At 35.2% G+C, this 14,856-nt stretch overlaps 1 protein-coding gene across 1 annotated transcript; it reads left to right on the top strand.

The window, feature by feature from the left end:
• Positions 1-10,828: 10,828 nt before the first annotated feature.
• LOC149152851 (vacuolar cation/proton exchanger 1a-like) lies at positions 10,829-14,191 on the top strand. Its single transcript, XM_089446001.1, has 12 exons — positions 10,829-11,348; positions 11,447-11,514; positions 11,641-11,669; positions 11,796-11,992; positions 12,118-12,327; positions 12,423-12,545; positions 12,638-12,754; positions 12,962-13,015; positions 13,133-13,249; positions 13,485-13,581; positions 13,668-13,753; positions 13,903-14,191. Exons 1-12 carry the CDS (start codon positions 11,079-11,081, stop codon positions 13,906-13,908), a joined length of 1,374 nt encoding a protein of 457 aa, XP_089302127.1. The 5' UTR covers positions 10,829-11,078; the 3' UTR covers positions 13,909-14,191.
• Positions 14,192-14,856: the final 665 nt, after the last annotated feature.

Here is a 14,856-nt window from a genome sequence, read left to right as displayed (position 1 = left end):
CAATTATACACACATTCCTCTTAGTCATTATCATCCATTGAACAAGGCACTGAGAGACGTGGACTAATCCTCAACTTGATCATCTCATTTGAGGCCATTTTCAGATAGGATTCTGTCCAAATATCCCAACTAAAACTAAAATATCCCGATATTTTAGAAAATTAATCATAGCATGATTAATAGGTTTTCTTTTGGGATTAATTCAAAATTACCAATGGAAGAACAAATTGGTTAGATTACAAAATTTTTAAATGGATCACGTTATCATATTTTTAATTATCATATTTCGACCACACTACTAAAAATAAATCTTATATAATCTGCTCAAGCATTGATAACCAAAACAATGTTGCAGTCTGCAACCACGCCAGCGATCTGTGATTTATTGATATATATAAATGAAAATAAATAAGTGGTTTGTTAATGGGTATTAAATGAGTGAGGGTTGTATATGCTCATTGTTGGATAATTAGGCTGTCAAAATCCAACGAAGGACATATACAAACCCCCACTCATTTAATGCCCATTGGCAAGCTACTTATTTTAAGCACATATAAACACCCTACTTTTCCGTACCAGTTACAGGAAAAAGAGAAAAGGAAAAAAAAAATTGGCTTGCGATTGGGCAATTAATGAGGTCTCTATATGTTTATTGTTGGATAATTTACTTTGGTAAGCATATATAGCCCTGCACACTTACTACGGAATGGCATGCTAGGCAATTATTTTTCACCAAAGGGAGGCATTCTCTTTCAATTATCCCTAGTGTCCATAAGGTCGAGGAGAAGTTGCATTGAAACTTCATTCTGTCGTGATACATCGTTCACCACAATGGTTCTTCATGGTGGAACCAAAAAGGAACGAATGGGACAATTCTTTTGGAAGATGGAAAAACGACAGAAAGAGCGACAGGAGTTGACAGTCGTTGGAAGCATCCGTGGAACACAGAGAAAAGAACCATAGGAATAGTCCCAACCCAGGAAGAAACACACGTGAACAACAAGAAGGGTTTGTCCAGCATCCAACGAAATAGTCCACAGCAGATGCGGTAGTCGTGAAAACCAAAGCTCAAGGGAAAACATGTACACCATCCAGTGGAATAGTCCACACGGGGGTGACGGTCATTAACACCAAGAAATACACAAATATGGTATGTCTAACGTCTGATGGAGTAGTCCACATGGGTAAGACAACAATGAAAAACAATACAACACATCTTCAACAATATCACTACTAAAATAACTGAAGTAGTTCAACTATATTAGTACAAGTTAAGAAAACATGCATTACAAACGTTTAAAGAATAGTCTTGCAAACGGATACAAAAAATGAGTGAAAACGTGCTGGCCTGAGACAAGCTTATGCATTAAGAAAAAGATCCAAGACACATCTATACACCATACATCACTAGTCCCAGCAGTGGGACATTGGAGCCACTCCTCGCTCCTCAAACAAACTCTCAAGGCCATGTGGGAGGAGCCAATGTGAAAATTCGTTTGCTCATACAATGAGGAGGTATATATAGCCAAGGGGGTATAACTGACCCTTGTGACTCTTCAACTTCCCTCATGATTGTTTGACTTCCTATGACTTTTTGACGTTACATGACTCTTCGACTTCATATGTGGGTCTCTTGGACTTCCACTTTACATTACATTAATTACAACAAGTATGGGCCATAGTAGTGATGTAGCTGAGACAACTCATCACACAGCTCAACATGACACTCCTAACATGTACTGGCTAACTGTGGTGTTTGTGTCGAGTTCTTGTGTTGTTGAGTGATGATATGCTCTCGGTGTAACATGTCTTCACCTCCGCATGGAAAAGTGTGCAGGGTCTTCAATGGTCTTGGTCTTTGCTTGATGGTGCATGTGAATGTGTCCCCTTTGCTCACTTGCTAGATGTGCTTCATGTGTTCGTTCAACCGCGAGAAAGTCTTCTAGCATGTCCGTCTTTTCCATCTGTTCATTGTCGCGCCATGTTTCATCAATGTACATATTCCCACAATCACTCATGACGAGACGAGATCAAATCCCAAAACTCTACTAGTCTACCAGGATGCATTGTTTTCCATTTTAGTGTAGCTGATCGGGAGAGGGATAAGGCACTAAGACTGCGGAGAGCACAACACAGGCCGGGATGCGAGGCTCCAAAGCACTCTTGGGAAAAAATGTGTAGATGTCACTGGGAGACAGATTTTCACAATATGAGACAATAGTGACAATTGTGGGGCAAAACCCAGCTGGGAGGCAGAACTGCACAGTTTCCGGGAGGAAGGCCAAGCGGGGTGTTAAGGAGCTGTTAGGCCAATCTGCGTAATTTTTCAAGGGAGCATTGGGTAGGTCATCTAGCTAGGATCTACAATTTCTTCGAGGAGGAAAATGCGGGTTAGCAAGAAGCACGGACATAAAAATCTGTGCAGTTTTCCAAAGGAGCACAAAGTCGAGCTGCGGGAACTTCTGGTCAAAATTGTGCACTCCTGAGAGATAGTTTGGAACCAGACAATTCTGCCTAGTTTTTGAGTTGGCTGCAGAGCAGGGAAGAAGGGTTAGATAGGAAATCTTTGTGCAATTCCTGAGTTGGCTGCAGAGCAGGGAAGAAGGGTTAGATAGGACATCTTTGTGCAATTCCTGAGCTGGTTATAGAGCGGGGAAGAAGGGTTGACAGGGCAAGACAACTCTGTGTAATTCCTGGGCTGGTTGCAAAGTAGGCAGGAAGTGCAGTACAAGAGAGCTCTGCACAATTCCTGGGCTGGTTACAGAGAAGGAAATATGGGCAGGGCAAGACAACTCTGCGCAATTTTGGAGCTCAGTACAACCCAGGGTCACAACTCAAGTTCTTTCTCCGGTTGACCAACGAGAGGCTTGATGGAAGGTCTTGCAGGAAGCTCAAAGTGGATCGACTTCTGGGACAACTTCTGCGTAGTTATGGGAGTTTTTCAGCTGGCTCATTTCCAGAATTGCATAGAGTAGGTTTCCCAAAGAACAGACTCAAGCTCTGCGCAATTCTGGGCAATAGTGCAAGGTCACTAAGATCAGGTCTGGTTGAAGAAGGGTTGTCCGGCCGATAGATTTTCAGGAAAATTGACTAAGTGTGAAGGCAAGTGTACTCGTGCAAACACGAAAAATTGATCACATACTTAGAACGACTCGACGATAAGGCACCTCACACCAACAAGATAATATGTGCTCAGTGAGACTGATTGGAAGGTTGAGAGCGACAGTTGAAATATGTCTTTGAACGAACGTGACGACACTTGTGCGACAATGTTTACAACTTATTGTGTGAGTGTGACTGATGTCGACAAAGCAAAAACAACTTATACACACAAAGACAAACCTTCAAAATGGCAGAAAAAATTCGTAAGCATGACATAGCGATCAACATGCAAAAAGATGATCAGTGATCAATCAAGCGAAGAGGGTGTGAAAACTCAACAAGAGCTCATGGGATGAGCCCGAGTGTTTGCGACAATTAAGGTAAAAACAAAAGAAGGATCTGAAATTTGGATGCCGGCCAAAATTTTGGAGGGTGTTGCAACTGCTACAACAGGTTCCCTTGAATTAAAATGGACAATTAACTAGCTATACATTACTACAAATGAGCAAAAAGTGCCACTCTTTTTCATTTTTCAACGTTGCATCATCGAATGTCAAGAAACTCCAACTTCAATATGCCCATGGACTTAATGAAAGGAAACTCATGTGAGGTTTCATTGTCTGGTTTTATGAAGTGTCAATTTTAAACATGGTTATATTTCCATTTATAAAGATTTTGTTTGTTTTTTCTAATATTTATGCAAAAATGTGAATATTTTTTAATCAAATAGTATATACCTTTAATATTTTAAGATATTGGAAATGTTCATTTTAAATTATATGAATGGATGATGATAACACATATATCCAAATAGAATTGGGTTAAATTATACTAAATATAGTAGATTGAGTAGATTTCTTTATGCTTTTATTTATGTGTTTCAAAAGCATGAAGTGGAGTATTCCAATATCACTTTAGTTTTAATGATTTGGGAGGTTACGAAAGTGGGTATTAAGATAGATATTTTGAAATTGTGATATGAAATCAACACATATGGACCATGACAAGCATAAAAGATGAAAGGTTATGACATTTTAATGTGTTTTGGAAATTTTCCACTTATTCGAATCAAATCACTATTGAGAGGGGGGAGGGGGCGCGGGGGTGTGAATCAATAGTGATAACACTTATACACTTTTTGAACTTTTTTGATAATTAGTGACATAACCAATACACATCATATTGTTAGTAGATTCGAGCATGTAACATCATCAAAGAATCAACACATATGAACCATGATAAGCATAAAAAATAATCATGCACATGGGACACAAGTGATAGTCACTCCTTGAAGGATATTTAATATTGATGGTTAGTTTAGACAAGCAAGAGGAAAAGGACAAGCTTCAAAGAAATCTACACATAATACAACCAGGTTCAAACAATAATGTACTCTATGCCACAAATGATAAACACTAAATCTAGCCTACCCAGTATGATATAAATAAAGTCTACTTAAGATCAAATAAATCAAACATAAGTAAACATGTACATGAATTAACATAAGTAGACGAGGAAAAGAAAAATACTTCTCATTTGGTCAGGATAAAAGATTACAATGACTTAGCGACTTAAATTTCACATAAAGAAAGTGGCTCTAAGCTTGTTCTCTTTAGGGTTAAATTTTCATAAAATATTTTATTAGTCCACAATCCTCTTCAAGTCTTTGAGAACTTTTCATTTAGTTCTAAATCTAAGGTTTCTTAAAACATTTCTTTAGTGCTAAATTTCTTCAAGGATATCCTATGCATTTTTGAAGCAAGCCTCAAGAGTAAACTCACTTTTTCTAATGTGTTTCCAACCATTTAAACAAGACTCAAATTGGAGTGGTGATTTAAAAGTTATGGTCTCAAAAAGACTCCCCTTTTCTCAAACAAATCACATTTCTCCAACTAAACATTTAGGCTCAACCTTAATTATACTAGGGTTTTTTTTTTACATGTTAGGTTTCTCCTTTATAATTTTGTTTGACATTGTTATAATGTATTTTTCAACCTTTTCTCATGAGATTTTTGCAAAATGAGCATAAACATATTTCCTCAAAGTCAAGCTACCACTATTCTAATAGTTTTATATTATTATGCATTCTAAAGTGGTTTTCATCATTCTTCTCATTAATAGAATTTGGTTGAGATTGGGTGAGATTGCCAAGCCTACCCTTGCATCTCTGGAATCTCTCCTTGCTAAAAGCCATTGGAAATGCAAATGGGAAATTTTACTGCAAGTACCCAGAAACAGAGGAATATGCCAGAACCACCTATGCACACATCTATGTGGAAATGGAATTCAGCGCCGGATTCCCAGCTGAAATAAACCTAACAAGTAAAGACTATGTGTGGAACCAGAAACTCGATTATGAAAGTGTCCTCTTCAGATGTCGATCTTGCTTTGAGACAGGCCATCTAGCCAAAAATTTCCCAAAAGCCTCCCAAAAAAATTCTGCTAGAAAAAATCACCACAGATCTACATGGTGGGAAGGAGCACAAAAAGAACACTACACTGCCATCAAAGAAGAATACTCTAGAGAAAACTTTGAATCACAAGAAATCGAGCAAGAAAGAAACAACTCTCAAGACAAGCAGGGAGAAAGCCCCGCCCAACAACAAAAAAGTGAACTCGACGACCCCTCAAGCATCAATAGTTATGAGGATTCGAATACCACACAAAATACATCTTCATTTAACAACAAATTAGATCTCCTAGACCAAACTTCTTCTTTGACTATCTTCAAAAAGACGAACACAATAGATTGCGAAGCTAAGACACCAATGTCCCAAGAACCAGAAGAGATGAAGGAGATGCAAGATAAAGGAAGTTGGAAGACTGTAGAGAAAAAAAAAAGTTACAACACCAATCTCGCCAAGAAAGACGAGGAGCCACACAATTAAAAACTAAGAAAATTATAGGTCCGATAGACCAATTTGGTCTCAGTGGACGTTAACCATCATCATCATCATTATCATCATCAAAAATTTCTTTCAATATTTCATTTTTGTTCTCTTTAAATATGGTATGTTTTTTCATTTGGTTCGGAATCCAATTCGAATTAGTGGTATCAAAATAGTGTGCTTAGTGATCTAATGTTCTTTTTATATACATGTCCCCGATGAGGACAAAGTTGGTGGAAATGGGAGTTTCACTCACAAATACAAATGGACTTCCCTAGTGAATGAAAATAAAAACAACAAAGTAAGATATCTTATGAAAATGTTACTTACGGGATCCCCCAAAGAGGACAAAGTTAATGTAAAAACTTAGATCAACCAAGCCTAGTGAATAAATTCACTCACAAATACAAATGAACTTCCATAGTAAATGAAAATAAAAACAACAAAGTAAGATATCATATGAAAATGTTACTTAGGGGATCCCTATAGTGGTAGATTAGGCAAATGAGGAACTTTCTAAATATGGATGAAGGTTGAATAGTGGATAAACACACATTTCAACAAAAGAATTATACTAGTAAACACACATAATTTGATATCAGTCTATTTCAAGGAAATCTTTTTCCAAAGATAATTTACCCTACTTGAGGGTTATTTTCATTTTCACTAGTTTTCCAATACTTAGAAAGATACTTTTGCACTCTTAAAAGCTCATTCCCCATATAAACTAGTTTTCCAATACTTAGGAAGATATGTTTGCATTCTTAAAGTCCATTCCCCATGTAAAATATTGGTAAAATACTTATTATGTGCAACCCTAGAGAGATTGATTTAAATTATATTTCACAAAACTCACATAAGATTATTTCATTAATTAAAAAAAATAAAAAATAAAAAATTTACCTATTGTAAATTATGAAAGTTAAATTAAATTTTACTTCAACTATTACCACCCTTCCAATTCAAGTTAAAAATATTCTCTCTAAATACAACCACACATTCTCCGGCCCCATAGCTTTAATTTAAATACTAATAAAAATAGCTTTAAGTTAAATACTACTAAAAAATTGAACATCGCACAATAGTGAAAAGCTCCTCCATCCTAACTTCCTCATTAATGCACATTAATGAATCAGTTACAAGGATTTATCGGGAAAGAGGTCGGGTGAACGTCCTTTCCGTCGTTATCATACTTTGAACAATAATACACGCATTCCTCTTAGTCATTATCATCCATTGAACAAGGCGCTCACAGACGTGGACTAGTCCTCAACTTGATTGTCGATTTCAGATAGGATTCTGTCCAAATCCCCCAACTAAAACTGCAGAAGTTGCGTTGAAACTTCGTTCTACTGTCATCACAATTGTTCTTTTGGGAATGAATGGGATACTTCTTCTGGAAGATGGAAAAACGACAGAAAGAGCGACAGGAGTTGACAGTCGCTGGCAGCATCCGTGGAGCACAGAGAAAAGAAAAACGAAAAGGCGAAGGTGCGAGGAAGCTTCTCCGTCCCATATTATTGAAGGGCAGTTTCTATTGGAGTAGTCTTTAACGCGACTTTTTGAAAGCTTTTCCGGCGATTTTTTCCGGTCAAAATCCGGCAGTAATTTATTGGAATCCAAGTTTGATAGCTAATTTCTGCACAATGAAACCGTCCCAGGGGTTTTTCAGGGTGCTGAATCCGAATATGCAGTTAAAAAACCATTTTAACTGCAACAAATCATGATTTCATCTCAATTTCTTCGGCCGGATTCCGTCACCGGAATCTCAAAAAGTCGCATTATAGACAACTCCGTTTCTATTTCCAACTCTATTGAAACATAAATGTAGTGTGGCATTTTAGCAGCGAAGCAACTGTTATTCCCCTTGCATGTCAGAGGCATTTATGTTTCAATAGAGTTGGAAATAGGAACTGCCTTATTGGAGACCAATGACGTATGTACTTTGTGTAAAAGTACAAACGTTTCTGTCCTTTTACCCTCAAAGTACAAAAGTTTCTGTCCTTTTACCCTCCGTATATTTCAACGAAATTCCGTACGGCTCCACGGGTCAGTTATTTTTGCCGTAATCTAACGAGCGCACAAGTTAGCCTTGAAAATATTAGAAATTTTTACAAGATTAGAGGAATCTCGTTAAATTTTTTGGAAAATTTAGATAGAGTGATCATATTTCAAGATTTTGGATGGCCAGAATTTTTTACGGTACTCAATCTATTTTTATTTATTAAAAAAAAGATCTAAACACTCTCAATTTTATTTTATTTTTAAATTCTCCTAATTCCAATAAGCATATTGGCATCTGACAATTTTATTTTGTTTTTAAATTCTCCTAATCATATTGGCATCTGAGAAAATTATAATCTCTGTAGACAACCCAGCTTTCTTTTTGAACGATTGGAAGAAGTTTATAATATTCAAAATTGTTACTATTTTGAGGAAAATTTCAATTAAAGTTTTTAAATAATTTTAAATAAGAATTTAAAGTGGGAAATAATTTTAACTTAAAAGTATATATAATCTTAATTTTATATATTTACAAAAATTTTAATTAAAATTTATAATTAATTGACAATGAATAGGTAAATTATTAATGTTGGGTTTATAATATTAGTCTTATGGTTAAATGTTACATTTTGATAAAGATTGTCTCACGATGAAAATAAACCATGTTTATTTTAGTGTGTAATATTTATATTTGGGTTTACCATATTAGTCCCATGGTTGAATGACCCATTTTGACATATATTGTCTCACCATGAAAATCAGTCATGTTTATTTTGCTCTTTGTAATATTTACATTTGGGTTTACGAAGGTTGGGTCTATAATATTAGTCCCTTGGGTTTAATATTATTCCCTTGGGTTCATAATCCCTTGGATTTTTAGTATGAATCCCTTGGGTTTATTATTCATTTGGGTTTTAATATCAATCTCTTGGGTTTATTATTCCCTTAGGTTTATAATATCAATCATGGTCAACCATGGTTGAATGTCACATTGTCACAAGGATTGTCTCACCATGAAAAGTTTATTTTAGACTTTGTAATATTTATATTTGGTTTTACAAATGTTGGGTTTATAATATTAGTCCATTGGGTTTAATATTATTCCCTTGGGTTCATAATCCCTTGGGTTTTAGTATTAATCCCTTGGGTTTATTATTCATTTTGGTTTATAATATCAATCCCTTGGGTTTATTATTCCCTTTGGTTTATAATATCAATCCCTTGGGTTTATATTATTAGTCCATTTTGTTTAATAGTATTCCCTTTCTTTCATAATCCTCTGGGGTTTTAGTATTAATCCCTTGGGCTTTAGTATTAATCTCTTGGGTTTATTATTCATTTTGGTTTATAATATCAATCCCTTGGGTTTATTATTCCCTTTGGTTTATTATTCCCTTTGGTTTATAATATCAATCATGGTAAAACATTGTCAATCATAGCCAAACATGGTCAACCATGGTTGAATGTCGCATTGTGACAAGAATTGTCTCACCATCAAAATAAACCATGTTTATTTTAGTGTTTGTAGTATTTATATTTGGGTTTACCTATTTTGGGTCTATAATATTAGTCCCATGGTTGAATGTCGCATTTTGACAAAGATTGTCTCACCATGAAAATAAACCATGTTTATTTTAGTGTTTGTAATATTTATATTTGGGTTTATAATATTAGTCCCTTGGGCTTAATATTATTCCCTTGGGGTTTTAGTATTAATCCCTTGGGTTTATTATTCATTTGGGTTTATAATATCAATCCCTTGGGATTTTTATTCCTTTAGGTTTATACTATAAATCATAGCCAAACATGGTCAACCATGTTTGAATGTCGCATTGTGACAACGATTGTCTCACCATCAAAACAAACCATGTTTATTTTAATGTTTGTAGTGATTATATTTGGGTTTAACAATGTTGGTTTTATAATATTAGTCCTATGGGTTTAATATTATTCCCTTGGGGTCATAATCCCTTGGGGTTTTAGTATTAATCCCTTAGTTTTATTATTCCTTTAGGTTTATAATATCAATCCCTTGGGTTTATTATTCCCTTAGGTTTATAATATCGATCATGGTCAACCATTGTCAATCATAACCAACCATGGTCAACCATGGTTGAATGTCACATTGTGACAAAAATAGTCTCACCATGAAAATAAACCATGTTTATTTTAGTCTTTCTAATATTTATATTAGGGTTTACCAATGTTGGGTTTATAATATTAGTCCCTTGGGTTTAATATTATTTCCTTGGGTACATAATCCCTTGGGGTTTTAGTATTAATCCTTTGGGTTTATAATATCAATCATGGTCATCTTTATTAATCTCTTGTGTTTGTAATATTAATTCCTTGTGCTTCTTGATCCCTTAGGTTTTTAATATTTATCCATTGGGTTCACTAATTCCTTGAGTTTATAATATTAAACGGTTGGGTTTATTAGCTCCTTGGATTTATAATATTAGTCCCTTTTGTTTAATATTATTTCCCTTTTGTTTATAATATTAGTCCCTTTTGTTTAATATTATTCTTTTTTAGTTAAATAAAAATATATTTTAATTTAATAATTTCTTTTTAAAAATTTAATTTAAATTTGTATAGTTTAAATTTAAATTTTGAATGTAAAAATAAATTTAACTTATTTAAAAATAAACGCCCCATAGATTGAAAATATGCTTCTGTTTAAAAGGGTAAAAAGAAATAATCATGTTGGATAGATACAGATCTTTGGATTACGATGTGTGACGGACAAACAGTACACAAATATGATCTTTGGATCCAACTATGTCTTTGAAAAATAAAGATCACAGAACTATCAAGAAACACTATCCACTACAGATTCGATTCACGAGCACCTATAAATATATGGACATGCTGATCATTGGGATTCACTCAATACTTTCTCTGGGAACTGCAACAATATAATAGACTAGAAGAAACAGTCGTTCGTTTCTTGACCTCAATTCTTATATTCAAGTGATGCGATTTAGAAATAGTTAATTATTCTGATTTCATGTAGAACAACTGTATTGTTCATTCTACGCGTTCATCAGTTAGAATTGATTCAGTCCAAATTTTAGCCTCACCATGTCTTCCCAAGCGGTTGGAATTCCATCAATTGATTCAAAAGCCGCAGGCAAGGAGATCTACGAGCAGAAAGACATAGAATCGGCCCACAATCGCTCTTCTACTTCTCTGAGACGAGCAAGCCAGAAGCAACTTTGTTTAATAATCAGATACAAGTGGCTGAGATTGCTCTTATGTAATCTATATGAAGTCATTCTGGGAACCAAATTAAGCTTCTTGTTTCCTCTAGTGCCTTTGGCTATTGCAGCAGACAGACTTCAACTAGGAAATGTGAGTGTAAATTCTCTCTTTCTCTATCTCATATATATATATATATATATATAAAACTATCTCTAGATCTCAACAAGTGCAGTGCTTTTTGTTTGCAGGTTTGGGTGTTCATTATAAGTTTGATTGGTCTAGCACCTCTTGCTGAACGTCTAGGTTTTGTCACCGAGTAAGTGAAAATTTGCATTGTATATGTAATCAATACCCTATTTCTGCTCCTAGAGTCACTTATTGTACTGCATCTGCAGTGACTTGTTGGTTCTGCAGTCTGATATTTTGTTGTAAATTGTTGCAGACAAATTGCATTGTACACTGGACCAACAGGTGAGATGTTTATCCATGTACTCATATTTGTGTTTACCAGATATCAGACTAATTGATATATTTGAGAAAATGTTTGGCATTTTGAAGTAACTGATGCAAGTCTGTTGTTAATTAATTCTCCTACAGTTGGCGGGCTGCTCAATGCCACATGTGGAAATGCAACAGAGATGCTCATTGCAGTGTTTGCACTCTACCATGGCAAGACCAATGTGGTCAAGTATTCTCTACTGGGGTCTGTACTTTCCAACTTACTTCTTGTGCTTGGTACATCTCTTTTCTGTGGTGGATTAGCAAACATGAAAAAAGAGCAGAGGTTTGACAAGGCAAGTGATATTTCTTTAGTGTTTCTTTGATTTATTAGGCCACCAAAACAAGTCTAAACTGCTCAAGTTATTCAATCATGGGGGGCCTAACCATGGGTGTTGTACTATTGGTAAATGATGTGCAGGTTATTTCTGGAATCAACTCCAGTCTTCTTATGATGGCTTCACTGTGTCTCATGCTACCCTTGGCTCTTCAACAATCTATGGAATATAGTGAAGCAGCTGTATCAACATTACAACTGTCTAGAGTCAGCAGCATCATCATGCTGATAGCTTATGCTGCATATTTGTTCTTCCAATTAAAGACACACAGGCAACTGTTTGAAGAAGGCCAGGTACAAATTTATTAATAAATTGTAACCATAACATTGCACAAGTCCTGGTGCTCCATTGGCACAATACAAACATAAATATTATCCTTGTGTTACAGGAAACAGAAGGGGAAGAAGACGAGGAAGAACCATCCATAGGTTGCATAAGTTCTATTGTCTGGCTCTGCACTCTGACTGCTGTTATCTCCCTGCTTTCTCAGTACATTGTGGAGACCATTGAGGTGAATATTAATTCCTTCGAAAGATTAAACTAATTTAACCGAATTTATATTCTATTTGTTCGTTTTACAAAATGGCTTGACTGTTTGATCAGGACGTGGCAGAATCATGGGAAATATCTGTGAACTTTATCAGTATAATACTGTTACCGATCGTAGGCAATGCAGCCGAGCACGCTGGCGCCGTATTATTTGCTCTCAAAAACAAACTTGTGAGTAGAAAATGTGTGGAGTAAAACATTTTTCGCTGAGAAGGGTAAACTTACATGAAAGTGTTAGTGGTGTATTTAATATTAAAACAAATACCCTTAGCACCCCCTGTAAATTATTCCTCATGTGTCACATTACAACATCATTTTTCCATATTTTCCTTATTATTTTGACATTTGAAGGTTTTAATGCATCTTCTTCTGTTGCAGGATATATCTTTGGCTGTGGCTATGGGTTCTGCCACTCAGATTGCCATGTTTGTGGTAAGAATCAAGATCTGCATAAAGAAGAACTGTATATGGTAGTTTTTTCGAGTATTAATGTCTTTATTTATCACAAACATTGAACAGAATTTGAATATCAATCACTTGTTTTTGCAGATCCCCTTTATGATTGCTCTAGCCTGGATTATGGGAAAACCCATGGACTTGGATTTTCATATCCTCGAGACTGTTGCTCTATTTGCCACTGTACTAATAACAGCATATATCTTACAGGTTTGAACTTTGGACTCTCGCCCCTTATTGCAATGTTATTATATCCAGAAACTTATTTCATTCATCATTTGTCGTAGGTGATAATAGACAAATCTAGACTCATTAGATTCATCATAACCCCCTGATTTGTAAAGAATCCAAAGGTTAAGATAGCTGTATGTTTATTTTTTGTTATAGCATTTAAATACATGTCCACTCTGCTTTTATTTATATCATGTAATTGATTTTTGTACAGGATGGAACTTCAAACTACATGAAGGGTATCGTGCTGCTGCTCTGTTACTTTGTCATTGCATCATGCTTCTTTCTGTTGCAAACACCGCTCACAAAGGGTAGGGATTTGCTTTGAGGTATTATCAATATCTTAATCAAATGATTTGCAATATGGGTTTCTTCATTTCTAATACATTATGTGCAGGACATCGTCATCACCATCATGCTGTAAACACTCCAATCCTGGATAAAAGAGTTGTGACAGAAACAATTCCCATGCCTGCTAAACAGGCAAGTTGTACCCGTCAAAATATGTCCTTATCACTTCGAAACCCACTGCTTATTTAAATAAATAGATAATTGCCTAATATGAAATAGAAATCTCATTTCCTGTGACATTGAATTTGTTCGCTAATATTATGCAAATGTGTGTTTCACAGTTCTAGAAACTGATAAGGAGACAGGAAATTGGCGTATGGTTCTGGCAAATGGGCATCGTTTTCATACGTGTGGAAAACCGCTGTTGCAAGATACTGAGTATTTCAATAAAGCAATCCAAAGTATTCTTTTTATTAAAAAACCGCTGTTGCAAGATTTGTAGTTTGTTCTTTGTACAGTCATGGCTCCAGAAGAACTTTGTAGTTTGTTCTTGGTACAGTCATGGCACGGACAAACCCATGATGTTCACCTTTTTCTGGAAAAATAAAGATGCTGGCATATTTTTCGTTCTGTTGTTTTTGTTTGGGATCAAAACAACGCCTCATGTCCCAAATGCGTTTGTCCGTTTGTCAATCACTTGTATATATAAAAATATATAACTGAAAGAGGAAAGGCCTCAAATATATCGAGAATGAGCCCAAACCGTAACTTTCATAAATTTTGATATGCAATTTATATACAGTACTTGAACTCATCCTCATTTCAAATTCCATGGATGAGAAAGCTACTTGGTAACTGAACCCACCCATTGAAAATATACATTGGTGTTTAATGTCAATGATAACAATTCAACCCTTATTCGCAAACCAATGTTAATGTGAATAGTCCCACTCGGGTTTCGGTCCTCCCACCACACAGTATTAGTGCTAACAGTCCAATTTTCATTACAAATTAAGCTATCAACGAATCAAAAAATATTAGTGCTAACAGTCCAATTTTCATTACAAATTAAGCTATCAACGAATCAAAAATTCAATAATTGCTGGCCAGAATTGTGATGGATGGAAATTATAAATGCATATAAGGAAGCCGTATTTAATGATAATGATTATCAATAAATTAAATGTGATGGATATTTGTTTAAAAGTATTTAATTATTAATTTACATGTTTATTTTATTTTATTTTATATATTAGATAAGAATAATGTGATATTTGATTTATTGTAGGGTGGTT

The sequence above is a fragment of the Pinus tabuliformis genome, chromosome 9 (assembly GCF_031772625.1).
Source record: "Pinus tabuliformis cultivar Carrire ecotype Pingquan chromosome 9, CPIR1, whole genome shotgun sequence".
NCBI lineage: Eukaryota > Viridiplantae > Streptophyta > Pinopsida > Pinales > Pinaceae > Pinus > Pinus tabuliformis.
This window is presented reverse-complemented; position numbering and strand designations above follow the sequence as displayed.

What these genes read in the sequence shown, in the direction of transcription:
- LOC149152851 (XM_089446001.1), top strand. Translation starts at nt 11,079, where the DNA reads ATGTCTTCCCAAGCGGTTGGAATTCCATCAATTGATTCAAAAGCCGCA. An exon ending in ACATTGTGGAGACCATTGAG is followed by an intron (nt 12,546 to 12,637) that starts GTGAATATTAAT and finishes CTGTTTGATCAG; the next exon opens with GACGTGGCAGAATCATGGGA. An exon ending in CTCAGATTGCCATGTTTGTG is followed by an intron (nt 13,016 to 13,132) that starts GTAAGAATCAAG and finishes TTGTTTTTGCAG; the next exon opens with ATCCCCTTTATGATTGCTCT.